The following is a 12349-nucleotide window of genomic DNA, read 5'->3' as shown; positions in this document are numbered from 1 at the left end:
ATAACATTGAGGACCTATCATAGTATTGATAGGAAGCTGGGTTCTTATCATTCTCTCTAGAAAAAAATCAATATTATCAATTTGTGATAGAGCTCAGGGAGCCTGAATGTGCCAGGTAGATGAAACTGAGCAGGAATGAGAAGAGAATGGGACAAGGTTCTACCGAAAGAGAAGGCTGTTGGTTAGAGATCAAGCATTGAAAGAAAGATGCATTTCTACTGATAATAGACCGGACAGACGTTATCTCAAAAGGGACACATATCTCGCTCATGGACATGGAAGACATGTCAAACAAGGGTTTAAAATCGTGAAGAGAAGGTAAAAGACGAAGGTGGAGGAGCGCAGAAAGCATTAAATAAGGAGAATTGCGAGTTGCTCAGAGGAATTTCGAGTTTGAGTTATTATCAATGGGCATATAAAAGGAACGCGCGTCTCTGAGCTCTGAGCAGGCCCAGTCAAATTTCGGACCCCACGGCTGCGTACGCACCTGCGTGAAAAGAGAGCCATTTCGGCACGAAATCATCGCTCGTTGTGAAGATTCGTCGACTAGAATACACAATACGGACACTTAAAATTACTGGTAATTGAAATGAAATAGAAACTAATGAAACTAGACACAATTAACAATGATGCTATAATACCCTATGGTTACTCCATGTTTATCGATCCAAACTCTCCCACGGAGGGGTCATGGATCGATGAAAGGACGATCGCCATGTTATTCGCGTCTGCGCACTAGCTGATTTTGAAGAGTTGCGAATACGATACCCCGTGTGGCTGGAGACGGCGAAAATCCGGTCAGAAACGCGTGATTTACAAGTAATATAAAACTGTGCTACGGCAAAAAGTGAGTACTCACCACCAATTATTTGAATGAGATTACGTGCGAATGCCTAAATCCTGAGAATCTACGCAAAAAAACCTTGGAAACTGCGTATTTTGACTCGAACAAGTGCTGTTCCAAGCGGACGATCTCAGAACTTTGCCACAAACACAACATTCATTCATAAGAATTACTTTCATTGGTTGTGGTTATTTTTAACAGCCAATCAGGCAGGGGCTTTAATTAACTTTTTCGAGCGTGTTTCAAACAAAACATTTCACAATCATAACAAAGTAGTTTGTGATATCAGTGATAAGTGATAAGCGAAAATAAATCATTTCCTCCGTCAGTAATGTTGGTTTCTACCACATCTTAAGTGATCTTTAAATTACAGTGAGTTTTATACCACTTTGCGTTACATATTCAGGGTGTAATATGAATTGAACCATTATGCAACCTTGAAACATGGCTTGCAACGAAGAACTCATTGATGTGTGTTATGCAACTACAGTCCATGCCAAAAAAGCTCTCCTGCTTATAAGAGTGAAAAAAAAGATCCGTCATCATCATTCTAAAATCTAAAGCAAATTCAAGAACCGATGTAAAGCCTGCTTCAGCTAACCTGTCTCTTTACGGTACCTGCGCGGAACATGCAATTCTGTACCTCGCGCAAACAGCAGAAGGGGACAAGTTACCTGAAACCGGTTTCTGCGGGCAGATTGTTGAAAGCTTAAAGCAGCCCGATACGTCATCAAATTACGATATATTGCATGGTTAAAATAGGGCTATGTCTTGCGGTATTGTACCGACACAGTTTCAATAATCTAGCCGCAGCAGATATTTTGCGAGGCTGTGAGAGTTGACAAATTTATCTGGCATGGATACATTTTTTTCGCGCTTGCAAGAAAGAAACGCAGTATGAAGAAACAATTTTATAATGTACATAATCAAATGTCAACAACTTCTTCACTTTAGCTAGCCCTCACAACAGTTGAGCCGCAATAGATTAATTGCAGTCTTATTGCTTGGTTGATTTGATCTAAACTAAATGCAGATTGATTTGATGTCAGCCGGCAGCAACACAAATCACAAGAAACATGGTTGTATTTTGAATTAAGCCGCTATTTTAGGCTAGTAGCATACATGGGGTACATGTTTTGCCGTGCAATCTAAGGCCAGACTGCTGCAGGTTAGGCCCTCCTCCCCGCGGCTGCGATCGGCCTGCACCGGGTCTTACCTGATACTTTGTGATGTCAAGAGGGCATGAGATGTGACCACTATTGTTTATCCGCCTTGGGGTGATCGTTTACTCACTTGATTTTGACTGTTGCCTACTTTAATAGAGAGGCCGTAACAACTCAGTTTTGTGACATCAAACCAGTGGATATTTACCGATAACAACGATCATTTTCCGGTCATCGGAGCATTGATAAGTAAGGCAGTTGCCGTGCTGACCATTCAGAGTGGCCCCTGATTGGTCAAAATTGCATGAGCCGCAAGCATTTGAATCTTAGAGGAAGAATGATTTTTGGTATTTACCTTTCATTTCCCGAATTATCAGACAATGTCATTCATGGACTAATCAATTTTCTGAATTGAAATCTTAACCCATTTAGAAAAGGTTCCCAGGAATTTTTCCATCAGTTCAACCCTTTAACAGATATTGGCATAAATCATGCGTTCTCCCATAAGAACACATGTTAAATTGTGGCAGTGTGTCATCTACTAGCATAGCATCACGGAAATATAGTTACAGCCTCTATTCTCGTAGGCAACGTTTTGACATGATTGTAACTTAACATCTCAGTCTCATCAAAATCAAATCACTCCCTGTGACGTAAAATAGAGTTAGAGCAAACCAACAGTTTCTGGGATCATCAATGTCAAAAGCTTGGGGCGAAATTTTCTCCTAGGGCCACTATTAAATACCCAACTGCCTGGGCTGAGAGAAAGAAAATTGAGCTTTCAGCCAATTTTAGGGGGTTCGCAACAAACCTCTTAGGTGTCAAACACTCAACAAACAATGTTTATTGAATTTATTCTACTCAAAGGCACAATCAATAGAGAAAAGTTGATACATCCGCTTTGGTTCTGATCACCTTTGAAGGTTGTATCCAAAAGTCTAATAAGTGGCTGTCCCAAAATTTCTTCTCAGACAATCAAGAAATTTCGCTCAAATTTGAGGAGATTAAATGTTCTACAGGATGACACCATAAATCCATCAGAAAAAATTTTTGGGCACCCTCTTCACCAAAGGAAGTAGATATAAGTAAGTAGTTCTTCAGTGGTAGTCGAATAATCAGCTTCCAAAAATGTTAAACGAGCTAAGTGGTAAGAGCTACTAGAAAAATTGCACATACCTTCCACTAATCCCCTCCCCCCCCCCTTTATACTAAGGAAATCAAAAGTGATTGAAGTCTCTTTCGCTTCGGATAGCAAAGTAGCTTGTGTGAAAAAATGAAATACTAGTGGTGGCCATTCATGAAGAACTTTTGTCCTTCTACTTCTGTTATGTAAGTGGCCCTTTTTTTCTCTCTTTCCTTTGCTTGATTTTTTATTTTTTTTTTATCTTTTGTTTTATCTAGGTAGCTTCAACTTCCTTGGAATTTTTCGAAATAGACCTCTGAATAATTTACCAGAACAATTCAACTGTATAATCTTAATCTACCTCTAACATAAAGTTCCTCAATCAGTAAGTCAATGCACCCCTCTTCTGTCTTTTTTCAATTATTTGTTTGATTAATAGAGATAGAAAATGAAAAAATAAATATAAGTTATTTAAACTGAAAAATATGAAATTACATAATTAGGTACCAACATCGTTCATTGATTACAACTTTGCACTTGTTAGATGATTTGTAGAAGAAAGCGAAAATTGATTTCAGTTGTATATTTTAAAATAGTCCTGTAGCTCTTACAAAAACGAGTTGATATTTGAGCAATTTCTGGTTAATTTTTTAATGTCCCTTATCAATGTTAATTTTGATCAGTTTTTGAACATTAATACATTTATATCTGCAGTTTACTTTCAAGGATATTTTTTAAAAAGAAGTCTTGCAATTAAGAGGTGATTTGCTTTGGAGCTGCGTGAACAGCACCTGAGGATAAGGCTTATAGAAACCAAAAAACCTTGAAGGTTGCTATCAAGGTTGAAGGGAGAGAAACATAGGTCATAAAATCGAAGCACGTAATTCTGTGATGACTTATTTATTTACATTAATTATTCACAAGTATATCTTAAAATTAAATTTTATGGCAGCATCATCCTTAAAAACTCTGTATAGATATGAGTCTTACAGGAAACCTTAAGGAACGTAACGATTTTTTTTTTCAACACCAGAGCCAATCATATATCATTTTTTTTCTTGGTTTGTTGCTTTTGATTGTTTTTACTAGGAACTCGCTGCAACAAAAATTGAACATAATGAGCATTAACAACATGAAAAAGTTTACTTCATCACTACCTTCTGGACTACCATAGAATGTCAAAAACAAGTTTTACCTTTCAATGCTGTATTTCTTGATAATTTGTTTATTTTTTTCCAAAAAAATTATCAGCAAACTTCTTACACTGACTTTCAGAAAAGGAAGTTGTTTCTTTCAAAATTTCAGCCTTTCTTTGTTGGGATCGTCAATTATTCCTCAAATTGATCTCCAAGCTAATTTACAAATATGTGGATCTGAAAAATTCGATTAATCTTGAGTGGCATCTATGTAGTAACTATGCTGTAAGGTTTTTCAGCTGTTGCAGGACCTATCAATTCATAAATAAAATTATTCAAGAATGAGATAGGACTTAAGGAGTGAAATCTTTCAGTCAAAATTCAACTTTTTTGTGGTATGAAAGTTTTACAGCCTCTTAAAGTGCATTTTCTCAACATTGAGATGACATTTATGGATCAAACCTGTCGGAAATTTTCACCGGGGGTATATAATTAAAGGAATACCAGCTGAAGTAAACTCAGGAAGTCATGAAAGTGTATCTTACTTTTCGACACCTGGCGCCAGCCCAACCTTGCTCACATTTGCAGCGATTCTTATTCTTTTTATTCTTGACACAAAATCCATTAGGACCACAATCACGCTTGCATTGACGTTTTTCACAGTGCTTGCCTTCAAAATACTTCTTACACTTGCATTTATCATCTCCAATGCATAGCCCACCGTTTATGCATTGCACAAGACATTTTGCTAAAATAAAAGAGAAAAAAATTAATAAAAAAACAAAGAATGATGGAAACAATTCTGTTTTATGTGTAATTAAATAAGCATAATACAAATGCAGCCACATTTTGTACTATTTTTGAATACTCATGGAAAATTCATATGAATTAAATAATCATTGATTTATGGATTCATATTAATTTCATATGAATGTTGGATGAAAGTTAAAATTATAATGGCCTGTTCGCCCCCCACATTCCCGATGAATACATCAAATGATGAATTATTGAGCAGAAATTATCAGAGAAACATCATTTTTGAAATCACTCAAAATAAAGGGTGCCAGCTTTGGGGGTAAGAACACCAAGTGAAAGTAAGGAATCTTTAATCGTTAGGATTGGGTTCGCACAAGGACTCAATACTTAAAGCTATTATTATCTTGAAACTCACTTGAATGTTGTTTTTATACCTGTCAGACGCGTTTCGGCCTTCTTAAGAGACCATCATCAGCGACACTGATGATGATGATGATGATGATGTCACTGATGACGTCGCTGATGATGTTGCTGATGATGTCGCTGATGATGGTCTCATGAGGAGGCTGAAATGTATCCGGCCGGTATAAAAACAATGTGCAAGTGAGTTTCGTAATAATAATAACTTTAAGTAAGGAATCTTTGTATTCATGAGTGTTTCTACTTGATTTTATTCATACTTCCATCTAATTGAAGAAGAATTTTCCTTTGAAAGTAACACACACACACACACTTACTTAGTTCGCAAGCCGTTCCGTAGAAACCACTCGTGCAAGAGCATGAGAAGTATGTTTGATTATTACTGTTAACAGATTTGATGCATGTTCCTCCATTTTCGCATTTTGGCTCACAGTCACCTTAGAGCAGAAGCAAACCAAAAGATTATTAGAAACCCAGTAAAAAGCGTTGATAGGGTATCCGTCCAAGCGGTCACCACCGGCGGTCACCCCTAAGGATAAAGAGACTTTCAGAAGAATAGAGATATGCAAAGTAAAAACGGAAATTGCAGAGACAGAACGCATGAAAGTGAAGAAATAAGTAAAGCCTGCACTAGAACACAAAAGGATGAGATCACATCTTAATGGATTACAAAAAAAAGTAGCTTGTCGATATTGATCAGCAAATATTCATACCTCTAAACTCTATCTTCAAAAAATCTTATTCAGGATAGAGGGAAAAATATAATGGTTTATTTTGAATAAATTTTATCTTTTTAATTTAAGTACCTACATGCTTTTATTTATCTTAAAATTTTATCTTGTTAAAGAAGGCTAGAAATATGATCAACAAAAGAGGAGCCATTTCAAGTTCTCCTGTAAAATTAGTATTAAATGTCAAAAGAAGCTCGAGAGAGTAATGCTAATCAGAATAATGAGCTTCAAAAAGCTTAAAACTAGTCTTGATAGAATTAAAAGAATTTTGGCAAACGCTTCATTCAATCCACATTTTGCATTAACTAGAATAGGGGGAAGGGGGGGGGGGGGTGCCGTAAAGTTCATTAATGTATTTATCAAGGTAGTCATTGTATACAACGGTTTGATTGTTGTGGTGATAGTCAGGTTGTTTTAAATTAATTTATTTATTTAATTATCATTTTAATTCCTCATAACTGTCACTTACTAATTTGGCAGTATGCTCCATTAAAACCTTGGGCACATTTGCATGTGTCCTTCTTAATACATGTTCCTCCATTTTGACACTTTTGCGCACAAATACCTTAAACAGAAAAATTATTGAATCAGAAAAATACGAATTTAGCACAGAATGAATCTGATGAGTCTAATATTAAAAGATAAAATATTAACCGGTGATAATCAGGAACTGGTACCTGTGGTGTTAGTTGCATAAAATTATAGAATAATACTTGCACTGGGTGGAGAAAAACCCAGCAAATTCCAGCGGTAAGAAAAATATTACCAAATTTCATGTAGTGTGTGATTCTTTTGAGAAAAATTTTAACCTTTTCAATATGAGTAATCTAACTCTAACATTTTCCAGCTATGTTCAATCCAAGGATCCCATCGCAAGTACTCCCTAAAGTGGTTGGCAGACGTTTCCAGCATAGAGTGTCAAAAGAAGTCGACAGTATTATTAGAGTTGATCATGCAGGAGAATTCGGAGCAGATCGTATTTATGCTGGCCAAATAGCAGTTCTTGGTAAGGCAACAGTTTATTTATACGTTATTTATTTTATGTTGTATATTTGCTCCTAATGTCTTTGGCTCTACGTCATCCAACATTTAAATCCGTTAAAGCCTCCATGGACACTTAATCAGGCTGTAAAACTGCCTATTGGCAGACATGTGCCTGATACTAATAGCAGTTGTTTTTGAGATCTGTCAAAGTCTTATCATGAGTTTAAGAAAACTAATTAAAGGTCTCGATCAACCATCATTCTCTGTCGAATCAATTTGATAATTCAAAACATGATCAAATGTAGATGCGCTAAAACCTACTTCCTCCTCCACTTCAAATGGTATTTGTGCCTCTTAGATTTTTCACTTTGACACCTTCTTAGAAAGCTTACTTATCGTTCTTGTCAACCCTATAATCCTTTTTCTGCCGTCCCTTCTTATGGCTTTATGTCTTCCAAGCTTCTTTTCATTCATCCAAGATTTAATTCTCTACATGAGGTGGTCATAACCATCAGAGTGTTGAAAAACGAGTAAGCTCTTGAACAAGGACATTTATGTCACTAACGATTTGTTTTAAGAAATATTGAGAATTTGTCGTAGAAGTGCATTAATGGTGATGATGCTCTGGAAAATCATAGAAATTTGTATTGAAATTGTTCCAGGTAACTCTGTTGTTGGACCCAAAATTGCAGAAATGTGGGAGCAAGAGAAAGTACATAAAGCAAAGTTTGATGAATTAATTAATAAGTACAGAGTTCGCCCTACAGCTTTATTGCCTATCTGGAATATTGCTGGCTTTGCTCTTGGAGCAGGTAAACATTTTCATCTATCTTTTCATTCTCAATAATCACTTGGGGGAAAATACATAGGGTGTTCAAAAAGTTTTGCACACTTCTGGATTTTGAGCGAACGAAAGCAGCTATCGATTTGCGGTTTACGTGTGCTTATAGTAGACGTAATTAAAGAGGCGGTGGGACCTACTGTCGCCTGGGCTAGCTGATGCAAGATGCTGAGACGAACCTGTTTAAGTCGAGGGTCAAGGACTACTTTTTGAAATACTATGTTCCCTATTAGTTATATTCTTTGTATTGTACTTTTGTTTGTTTGTTTTATTTGTCAGTTGAGTTTATCATTTGTTCAGCTGTTTTGCTCTTTTTTGTTAATTACTTTGTAATTGGGCAACTTGCCTGTTTTGTATAATAAATAAATAAATAAATACCAATAACATAAGACCAAGAACAACTCTCTAGCTTAAAAAATGACAGAGATACAGGGTTTTGAAAATGACATGTAGCGTGACCGCCTCCAGGAGTTTTAGCTACAAATGTGTTTATCAAGGGGAAAAAAGTTAAATGAGAATTGAGTGTTTTTATTGAAAAAACTTACAAAATCTTACGGAAATTGACGAACTTCAAGTTCCTTCATCGGATGACACGGATGACTCAACATTCGGCTGTTTTTTGAAGTATTTTCCACCACTTTGAACACAAAGCTTCAGCCGTTCTGCCCATTTCACAAGGATCGTCTTTTCGAAGTCTTCTTGACGGAGGGTTTTAATGCATTTTCGAACAGCAGTTTTGATCTAGGCTATGGAATCAAACCGTGTGCCTCTCAGAAATTTCTTTAACTCAGGACAGAGCCATTCCAAAGCCTAGATGCGAAAATGCTTCCAAATCCTCCGTCAAGAGGATTTCGAAAAGACGATCCTTGTGAAATGGGCAGAAAGGCTGAAGCTTTGTGTTCAAAGTGGTGGAAAATACTTCGGAAAACAGCCAAATGTTGAGTCATCCGTGTCATCCGATGAAGGAACTTGAAGTTCGTCAATTTCCGTAAGATTTTGTAAGTTTTTTCAATAAAAACACTCAATTCTCATTTAACTTTTTTCCCCTTGATAAACACATTTGTAGCTAAAACTCCTGGAGGCGGTCACGCTACATGTCATTTTCAAAACCCTGTATCTCTGTCATTTTTTAAGCTAGAGAGTTGTTCTTGGTCTTATTTTATTGGTAATTACGTCTACTTTAAGCACACGTAAACCGCAAATTGATAGCTGCTTTCGTTCGCTCAAAATCTGGAAGTGTGCAAAACTTTTTGAACACCCTATGTAACTCAAATAATTATTCCTAAACTGAAACAAATTTGATAATGCTCTTTATGTTAAGTAGGTACATAAATTATGTAAGTACTGGATTTCAAGGATTTAAAATCTTTCTTTTGCTTTAAATCTAAATCTCAGTAGTGGCTGAATTTTAGTAGCTTCAACTAAGAAAAAACCTTTACCAGTGCTGTATGTCTGCAGTTAATACTTGATGACAATGGGCCTGTTGCAAACTTTTGCTAGAGCAAAAATAAGAGTTGTTTCTTATAGATAATGCCTCAAAAATCACGATGAGCGCATCGGCAAAGTCTGAAATGCACTCATAACTTCACAGTCTGCGTAAGAAATTTGCGGTTTTTTGAGCTTCCCGCTTCAAAAACGATACTACGACACAGGTGAACATTTTGTAAGAGGAGTCGCTCCATCGTCGGCAATAATCATCATGGCCGACGCCAATCCGCCGAAACACGTTTGATGGGACGAGATATAACACCTGAACTGGATTAGACCGGATGACAATCGGTGTGTTAACGTTCATATTTTCCACGCCCGAATTGATTGACCTTGAACTCTCCTCGAATCACGCACGGAACTGCGAGCAAGCGTCGGCCATGATGAATATCGCCGACGATGGAGCGACTCCTCTAACAAAATGTTCACCTGTGCCGTAGTATCGTTTTTGAAGCGGGAAGCTTAAAAAAACGCAAATTTCTTACGCAGATTGTGAAGTTATGAGTGCATTTCAGACTTTGCCGATGCGCTCATCGTGATTTTTGAGGCATTATCTACAAGAAACAACTCTTATTTTTGCTCTAGCAAAAGTTTGCAACAGCCCCATTGAGAAGCAATTTATTCATTCATTCATTCATTTTGATCTTCATTAAACGCAGCTACATATGAAACGTCATCCACTCTGAGCAAATTTCCAAAACATCTGAATGCTGAGTGCTAAATGAGAACCCTGGAATATTTTTATATTAAGTGTACCCTTTGCTTTGCGGTCTAGTTTTATTTTAACCTTTCATTCTCACCTCTTGCATATTAACTAAATCGATAAACGAAAAAGAAAGAAGGTAAAAAGTTGTAATACTTGTTGATTTTAAACTGTATCAATTAAACACTAAGGCATAACGGCATACATAAAAGTAAAAAGAAATGCAAAATAGTAACACTTTTTTTATGAGGTATTCAGGTGTTGTGAGCAGATTCAGACTTTTGAGATGCCGATAATTAATTTATAGTCACGTATTGTCTTTATGAAAATGTGAACTAATTTAGCTCTTAGTGAGTCCTTTTTGACCAAAAATAATGAACTAATTTAGCCCTTAGTGAGTGACAGTCCTTTTTGACCAAAAATAATGAACCACTAGACAAGGTACTGATTTAAGCATCCTGATAAATGCTTTCTCTTCAAAATTTTGTGTACAATTACTATCTGTACAACGAAAATTACCGAAAGTAACTCCTTACTGAGATATTAAAATTTTTGATGAATAAATTTACACTTCCCACTCATTAAAAAACCAATAATCTACTAAAGTTAAATCACATACCTAACGTCACTGGGATAGTTTTTGCATTATGAAAATATGATAACCTCAATTTCAGCGCTGCGGCTGCTATTGCATGCTATTCACATTTTGAATGACAAGAATAAGGTAGAAAATTGCTCATTGAGAAGCGTGCCAAAATGTTGCGGTGCGCAATTTGATTCAAGTAGACTCTTGTTTTTTTTGTAAGGGGGAAATTCAAATTTTTTGTAACCAATGCAAAATAAAAACGTTACTATCTTAGTTCTAAAAGAATTTTAGTAATTTTCGTTGCGCAAATGGTGCTGTATGTGACATTTTGAAGGAATTACATGCATCAGAATGCTTTAATTCATACCTTGTTTAATGATCCACTGTCGTGCAATATATTCCAACCATCAGACTCGATTTTATGGGAATCGTTTTCCTGTTAAGCACTTAAGCTTGAAAAGTAATTTTTTTTCCTCCTTTTTCACAGGCTCTGCCTTATTGGGTCCAAAGGCAGCAATGGCATGCACTGTGGCAGTGGAGTCAGTAATTGTAGAACATTATAATGATCAGTTAAGGACTCTCATGTCGGATCCTGAGAAAAACAAAGAACTACTGGAGGTGATAAAGAAATTTCGCGATGATGAACAAGAACATCATGACACTGGACTAGAGCACGGAGCTGAAGAAGCTCCATTCTATAGACTCTTTAGTGATGTCATCAAACTAGGATGCAAAACAGCTATATCAATTTCAAAAGTTATTTAACCGTGTGGCTCTCATAAGTGGGTATCTATCTAAACTGGACTTAGACTAGTACCCAACGCTTCATTTCTGGGTCTGAAATTTGTCTTGGATTTGAAATTCAGCAACTTGCTGGTGAGTCTCAGTCAGCTACTCCCAAACTGACTCTCATGGGTCCATGGAATAAAAATAATTGAGTAAAAGAAGGACCAACATAAAAAAGAAACGAAGAAAGGAAGGATTGTAAAAAAAGGAGAGCATAAGCCGAAAAACAACTTAACCTTGACTAATTGTCATTACCTTCCTTTCCTTGTAGCAATATAGTGGAAAATTAGGCATTTATCTTGCTGAATTTTTCCATTTACTTTCGTTTTTTTCCCTCTTAAAATTTTTGTTTGCTAAGTTGATTTTGAAGGACAATGGTGTGGAAGAGAATTCCACTCAAGTTTCCATCAAAAACATCCTTGAATACTACAGGGGTTCTCTGAGATCCTGTGAATTGTCTATGGAATCCAAGATTAAATAAAAAAATGAAAAAACTAGTAGTCCAAGTAATGACTGTCTATTCTTATAAAAAAATCTAGAGAAAGCTGTCATTTTTAGGATCCCAAAAGATTTTGATCAACCAGTTTTGCCTTCTTATCACACCTTATTAATAGCTCTGTAGCTCTGTAGAGCACTAGTAGCTCTGCTTCTGTTTATTTGTTAACAGTCCTTGCAACAGTCAGTATCCTTTCTTGTTTGTTCTATTAGTTGTTTTAAGCATTTCTTGTTTTTAATTGATTGAATTTTTTGGAAATGCAATAAATTTATAATGTTTTTTACTGTTTCAA

At 36.2% G+C, this 12349-nt stretch overlaps 3 protein-coding genes across 13 annotated transcripts in view; 1 reads left to right on the top strand and 2 right to left on the bottom strand.

Moving 5' to 3' along the window:
• LOC109033559 (DNA-binding protein Ewg) overlaps positions 1-1002 on the bottom strand; it is a 27979-nt gene extending 26977 nt beyond the window's left edge. For 4 of the 5 annotated variants that reach the window (XM_072301656.1, XM_072301658.1, XM_072301660.1 and 1 more), the window contains exon 1: positions 488-628. The gene's annotated coding sequence lies outside the window, so the exon portion shown is untranslated. Of the gene's footprint in view, positions 1-487; positions 629-859 lie in introns of those variants that run through there. The other variant, XM_072301657.1, reaches the window with a different exon arrangement.
• Coq7 (ubiquinone biosynthesis protein COQ7, mitochondrial) lies at positions 490-12349 on the top strand. 3 transcript variants are annotated; one of them, XM_019059217.2, is made up of 5 exons: positions 492-847; positions 3409-3515; positions 7021-7179; positions 7820-7969; positions 11263-12349. In XM_019059217.2, the coding sequence occupies exons 3-5, from the start codon at positions 7023-7025 to the stop codon at positions 11538-11540; spliced, it is 585 nt and encodes a 194-aa protein (XP_018914762.2). In that variant the 5' UTR covers positions 492-847; positions 3409-3515; positions 7021-7022; the 3' UTR covers positions 11541-12349. The 3 variants fall into 3 exon arrangements, with proteins under 3 accessions (XP_072157765.1, XP_018914762.2, XP_018914763.2); XM_019059218.2 differs by lacking the exon at positions 492-847 and adding an exon at positions 1201-1216; XM_072301664.1 differs by lacking the exon at positions 3409-3515 and having other exon boundaries at positions 490-847.
• Positions 4015-12349, bottom strand: part of LOC109042463 (uncharacterized) — a 60559-nt gene continuing 52224 nt past the window's right edge. For all 5 annotated transcript variants that reach the window (XM_072301661.1, XM_019059215.2, XM_019059214.2 and 2 more), the window contains 4 exons: positions 6643-6738; positions 5760-5879; positions 4812-5014; positions 4015-4226 (listed from right to left, as the gene is read on the bottom strand). In XM_072301661.1, the coding sequence (XP_072157762.1) occupies positions 4170-4226; positions 4812-5014; positions 5760-5879; positions 6643-6738 (476 nt within the window). In that variant the 3' untranslated portion in view covers positions 4015-4169. The remainder of the gene's footprint in view (positions 4227-4811; positions 5015-5759; positions 5880-6642; positions 6739-12349) is intronic.

This window comes from Bemisia tabaci, chromosome 6, assembly GCF_918797505.1.
Source record: "Bemisia tabaci chromosome 6, PGI_BMITA_v3".
Taxonomy (NCBI): Eukaryota; Metazoa; Arthropoda; class Insecta; order Hemiptera; family Aleyrodidae; genus Bemisia; species Bemisia tabaci.
This window is presented reverse-complemented; position numbering and strand designations above follow the sequence as displayed.

Excerpts from the sequence above, each read along its gene's own strand:
- Coq7 (XM_072301664.1), top strand. The coding sequence starts at position 7,023 with ATGTTCAATCCAAGGATCCCATCGCAAGTACTCCCTAAAGTGGTTGGC. Across the intron at positions 7,180-7,819 it reads TGGCCAAATAGCAGTTCTTG|GTAACTCTGTTGTTGGACCC; the intron begins GTAAGGCAACAG and ends AAATTGTTCCAG. Across the intron at positions 7,970-11,262 it reads TGGCTTTGCTCTTGGAGCAG|GCTCTGCCTTATTGGGTCCA; the intron begins GTAAACATTTTC and ends CCTTTTTCACAG.